General features: G+C 47.5%; 1 protein-coding gene across 3 annotated transcripts in view; it reads left to right on the top strand.

Moving 5' to 3' along the window:
- Positions 1-253: 253 nt before the first annotated feature.
- Positions 254-5765, top strand: part of CUNH19orf12 (chromosome unknown C19orf12 homolog) — an 11729-nt gene continuing 6217 nt past the window's right edge. Inside the window, exons 1-3 of one of the 3 annotated variants that reach the window (XM_041426638.1) lie at positions 568-603; positions 869-967; positions 2548-2648. In XM_041426638.1, the coding sequence (XP_041282572.1) occupies positions 2621-2648 (28 nt within the window). In that variant the 5' untranslated portion in view covers positions 568-603; positions 869-967; positions 2548-2620. The other 2 variants (XM_041426648.1, XM_041426630.1) reach the window with 2 other exon arrangements.

Genomic DNA, 5765 nt, shown 5'->3' with positions numbered 1-5765 from the left:
GAAATGCCCCGTGGCCTCTCCCTTATTCAAATAACGCTACAGAGCTTTACTTACTTCTCAGTCTCCTTTTTGGACATAAGCCTTTGGCACCGTGAATTGATTTCCTGACACTAATCTCTAATCTAACCCTGCTCTCTGTCAGTGTGAACCCATTTCCCCTTGTCCTGTCACTACATGCTCAACTGAACAGCCTTGCCGCATCTCTCCTCCAGGTTCCCTTCAGGCACTGGAAGGCCGCAGTGAGGTCACCCCAAAGCTCCTCTTCTCCGGGCTGAACATTCCCAGCTCTCCCAGCCTTTCCTCGCAGGCGGGGCGCTCCATCGCTCTGGCCACGCTGCCGCCTGCTCCGGGCCCCGCACAGAGCCCGTCTCCAGCCGAGCCGTTCCGGGCCGCGCTCCCAGCCCCGGGGGCGGCACTGGGCGGCGGAGCAGACGCGGAGGGCTCGCGGCCGCGGCGGAGAGCGCGGGCCCCGCCGCCCAGGCCCGGCGCTCCGCGGCCGGCAGAGCTGAGGGCGGGCCGGGCCGGGCGCTCCGCGGAGCCCCTCCTCCGGCGCCACCGCTGTTTCCTGCCCGGCCGGCGGAGAGCCGGGCGCTGCCGCCGCAGGTAGGCGGGGGAGAGAGGGGAGGAGGGAAGGAAGGAGTGGTGCGGCGGAGCGCGGCGCTGGCTCTGTCCGTGAGGGCTCCGCGCCCCGGGCTCTGCCATGGGCCCGCGCGGTTGGCGGGTGCGCCCGCCGGCGCCGCGCTGCCCCGGGGGAGCCGCCCCAGCGCCTGCGGCCGGGCCCGGACCTGGACCTGGGGCTGTGGTTCGGTGCGGCGCTAATGCCCCTAAAGACCTTCAGGCCCCACTGAAGTCCCCTTCCGCTGCACAGAATCCCCGAGTCATTATGGTGGGAAGGGAGCTCTGAGATTACGCAGCCCTCCTGCCAAAGCAGGGCCACCCCGAGCAGCTGACACAGGAACGCGTCTAGGTGGGTTTTCAATGAGCATGCCATTCCTCTTTTCTCCAAGTCACATTGCGGCTGGAGCAATGCTGCAGCAACAGTAAACTTGAAATTAACAGAAAAAAAAATAAAGAAATAGCTATAGTGTAATTAAATTTCGACTATTTCAAAGGATTTATAATTGGATTTTATGCTCAGCCTATTTTAGTCATAACATTTTTAAGAAATTTTAAAGCATTCAGAACATGTTGATTAATGAGATGAAGTTTTATGTTTTTGCAGTGAGTCAGGGAAAACATCTTTAATTTTCAGGCTTATTTCAGGTTTTGAAGATACCACTGCTGTGTGTTGTGCTAATTACCTCTACAGGGGAACAGCTCTGCTATTTGTGTTTGTGACTGTCAGCTCTTTCCTGTTTCGTAACTGAAAGTCTCATTATTGGCTTCAGTATCAGCTAGCTGATGAAAGTGACCTGTGACTTTTTTCAATACAGCCTTCAAAATGGAGAAACTGGCTAGGAAATGGGGGGAGTCACTCTTACTTTATAATTAGAAGGACAATGAAAGAATGAGGTCTGTGGAAATTCAAGGGCTGAGGGAGTTATGGCCAGTCTTTCACAGATGCTTTGTAATTTAGCAGACCAGGTAAGCTGGGTATCCTAAGTGCCTAGACAGGTTAGGTGCCAAATTTCCTTCTGAGAAGGAAATGAGATCGTTCCCACTGAATATTTAGCTGCATTTTTAGGCATCTAAGAAGCTTGTAAAATGAGCTTCTAGATCCCTACAAGTAGTTTGCTGATCTAATGAGTAAATTTGTTACCTCTTGGGTTAAATGAACCTATTAAGTGCTTTGATTATATTACATGCTTTGATAAATACACCGAAGAAAGCAATGCTCTTAAGGCTCAGTTTTTACAAAACTATATTGAAATGCTCTTTTATGCATTTCAATTCAATTCAGGATGTCTAGCAAATAGAAGAGTTTCTTACCATCTCCTCATGTAATTGAAAGTAAAAGAAATCTGAGTAAATATATAGTCAGTAACATATTATTACAGTAAATATTTGTAGATGTAGAGAATCCTCGTGGTTAGGAAAGAAGAGTAACAAATGCTGAGGTGAGAATGGCAGTAAGCATATTTTAACTGTTATGCCACCAAGCAGGAGTAAACCTTTTCTTAGCAAAATAAATGAAAATTGCAAATGCAGAGCAGGTTCAAAACTGGTATATTTACTGGCTGCTGATGCCAGTCATGATTTATATCAGACAGGCCACCTGCTTTCCAGGGTCCAAATACTAGACCAGGCTGTAAAGGAAGGACTTTCAGAAAGTGATGGTTTAGGAGCCAGATGCTGCTCATGCTTGCAGGATGTGTAGGGACCAGTGATGAGATAGTGCTCCTTTGCAGATGGGCTCAGGATCTTGAGACCCTGTCTGTCCACCAGCTGTTATTGAAATTATTGATGGATTTCTGGCCTGTTCAGTCAATCAGGTGATGTTGTCCTGCACTCTGTTGTTTGTGAAGTTGTGTTCTTTAGTCTGTCTCAGTGTGTGAGTGCCTTGTGTTTGGATTTTCTCCAGTTCTGTTCTTGTATTTCTTATAAAAGGTTGCAATTCATAGAGAGCTGTCACTGTACAGCTGAGAAGAAATTGTCACCTCCCATTCTTGTTCATCACCATATGGCTTCCCCCATACGGACAGGCACAGGTAAGAAGATTTATCTGTGTATCTTCACAGTGGGTTTGGAATGTGCTGTGTGGGTGGGATTTTGTGCTGTGTGGGTGCACGTGGCAGAGATGTTCCCTCAGTTCCCTCCATGAGAAGCTGCAAGGAGCAGTGAGGACAGCTCGATGGTGGGGCAGGCTGGGTGCTGCTGGGAATGTCTCCTGTGTGGGCATTTGGGAAGAGGCTCATTGTTCTCTGAGTGGGATAGTGAGTGCAGGGGTAGAAGGGCTTTTGCTTGTCTGAAGTCATCATTTGGTGAAGGGGGAAGGAGGCTGATGAGGTGGGAATGTTAACCTGGGAGCAGCTGAAACGAGGCTCACACCATTGGGTTACCTGGGAGCCATCTTCTGCTGTTGGTGTTAGCAGGACTTTCAGTGAGTTGGGTATGATGTTGTTGTTTTCATTCTTTCTGTGGCATTTTTCTTCTTAAGGAAAGTGCTGGCTGTAGGCTGAAAGTTGAGATGTTGGAACATGATCTCTTTGGAGAGGGAGAGCAGGAGCATTGCTCACTTTGTTCCCCTGCCCTTGGGGAGAAAGGGAGTGAGGGAGCATCAAGTGAAGTACAGAATCTAAGACTTGGGATGAGTATTTGGGGGGACCACAAAGACACAAGGAGAGCAGCCATCAAACTGCAGTAGAACAAAAACATTGCACAACAGTGCTTGCTTTCTCAGCAACTTCATGTTCTGGAACTCTTGGGTTTGGTTTTTCCTTGAGGAGCTGAAGAGTCTCAGTACCATGTGAAGTCAGTAGGAGCTGTGGGGACTTAGCACCTTTGGAAGCTGCACACAATTTTATGGATGTTGACATTTCTATCCCTTCATTAGACCAAAGCCAGTGTTTGACAATTTTGGTGTTTCCTAATGCTTGGGTGAATTCAGTAGGGAACAATTGGTTGCTAGAATCAAATTGCACATTAAGTTACACCATCAGAGTTTGTAAATGTTTTTAGCTGTCGTGTGTACCTCTAACACACAAAGTTTACAGCTCCTTCTGTGCTGTCCTGGGGTAGGATCCTTGCTCCTTTGTGGCACCAGTGGCATTCTGCAACATGCCTGTCTTCCTCTTCTGCTTGTTTGTGATTCTGATCAGTAGGTTGATGTCAGATGCAGCTTTGTGCTCCACGTTCTTGCAGTTGGCTTCTCACAGACCCCACCACTGTGTGAGGTGTTGGAGGTTTGCAGCTGCAGAACTTTATAAACCTTTTCTTTGATTTCCTGAGCGAGCTGGCTGGCTGATGACAGTTATTTAAATTGTTTGTTTGGTAGGGGCTGCTTGTCCCAATAGCAGGTTAAATGCTTCTGTGGTGTCTCTGTTGCAACTTATTAGTATATTGTCAAAATATCCTTTAATGGCCTGAGGTTGAATAAATACCTGCTCACTGAAAATTGCCTGATTGATCATCTTGATTCTTAATTGAATTTTTTCAAAGAATTCCTAATTCTATATGCCACATGTAGAAATCTGGTATTACTTTCCATGTTAGGGCATGGTTTATGTTTCAGTGGCTCCCACTACTGTTCTGTATGTACAGTCAAAAAAAAAAAGGCCAACCTTGTATGTGCTCTGCCTCAGGTACTGTGTTCACTAGTGTTCTCTGCTGAACTTACAGTGAAGATGACAAGAGATCAGAGCAATAACTGTAACAGTTTAGAGGAAATGAGTGCTCCTTGTCAAGTCTTTGAGAGTTTTGAATGTGGTGCTCACATCCTGAATTAAGCAGGACCCACATTTCTATGCCAAGAACCTTTTTGAGTCAAGCCAAAAGAGCCAAAATAAATGTTAATTTTCCAAGTGGAAATTTCATCAGGGGGAGTTGTGAAGGGAGGGAAATGGTCAGTAATTTAGTACGGAACACCTTCTTTCAGTGTCTCAAGTCCCAGTAAATTTCTGCTTTATACTGAGGGTGTTTAATGACTTCCAAATTTGCTTGCCACAGATCTGTACACGACTGGACAGCAGTGTGATTACCACTTGCCTTATGGTCTGGCTATTTTTTAACTTTAGGTCAATTGCTCTTTGAAGGTAGTTATTAAGTAGTATTTTGTTTATCCAAAGAAACCAAGGGTAGCTTGTCACCTTTGCCATGTCACCATGAGGACACCTCGCAGTATTGGCCCTGTGGAGGGTGGTAGTGCAGGTGACTTTGGGCAGCCAGCTTCAACCCAGTGCTGGAACCTGGTGCTGCAGCTGCAGGTGTGTCAGCTTAGAAAACATCATTGCACTTCTGCTCCAGTGAAATTGCTTTAGGAAATGGTAGCAATCCCTCAGTTTGAGGGGGCAAAGCTGATTATCTTACCATCAGTGAGAGCCCTGGGCTGTCAGCTCTCCAGCTTGTGTCATCCCACCCATGCTGCAGAGCCTTCATCCTGGAGGGCTTTGTGTGAGACATTGACTGAATTTAGCCCAGAGAGGAGATGCAAATGGTTTTCAGCACTTTGGGTTAGTCTGAGACATGGCACAGAGGTGAAGCACAAGCACAACTCAGTGTCTGAGAGGAGGGAGTGAATCCTGCAGCACTTCAGCCTGCTCGGGGCTGCTGTGAATGGCACTCTGAGTGGAAAGCTGCTCACCTTTGGTTAGAAAGGTAAAAACAAACACTTAATTGTCCTTTTCCAGGCCTGGCAGTGGGAGCTGTTCCAGTTGTATATTTTGGTGTTTTTTCCCCACTGCTCTAGGACAGGCAGAGCAGCCATTTGTTCATGCCTTGGAGCTTGAGGCCTCTGGAATGAGATAATCTGTAACTCTGGGAGCAGAGTGTGTGGCTCTGCTGTCACTGACCAGCACCCTCTGCCACTCTGAGCCACTGCTGGGTCATCAGCCTGCCAAGAGCCCAAGAGCAGCTGTGGTCAGATGGTGAACTTGGATGTTCCCTTGAGACTGGCACAAAGATGAGTGAAGGAGTGACAGAAATCAACTATTTGATGAACATCCTGCTGGGCCTCTTTGCAGCTATGGAGCATAGGTGGTCCCTTCCCAAAAGCCAGAGCTTTCTTCAGTGCCAGCAGTGCTTGCATCCTGCAGTGACATGGGTGATTTGCAGTCAGCCATTTTGGTGCAAAAGAAAGCTTTCTCTGTTGCAGTAGTTAATATTTAATA

The sequence above is a fragment of the Onychostruthus taczanowskii genome, unplaced genomic scaffold (assembly GCF_017590055.1).
Source record: "Onychostruthus taczanowskii isolate IOZ18803 unplaced genomic scaffold, ASM1759005v1 scaffold113, whole genome shotgun sequence".
In the NCBI taxonomy this organism is placed as follows: Eukaryota; Metazoa; Chordata; class Aves; order Passeriformes; family Passeridae; genus Onychostruthus; species Onychostruthus taczanowskii.
This window is presented reverse-complemented; position numbering and strand designations above follow the sequence as displayed.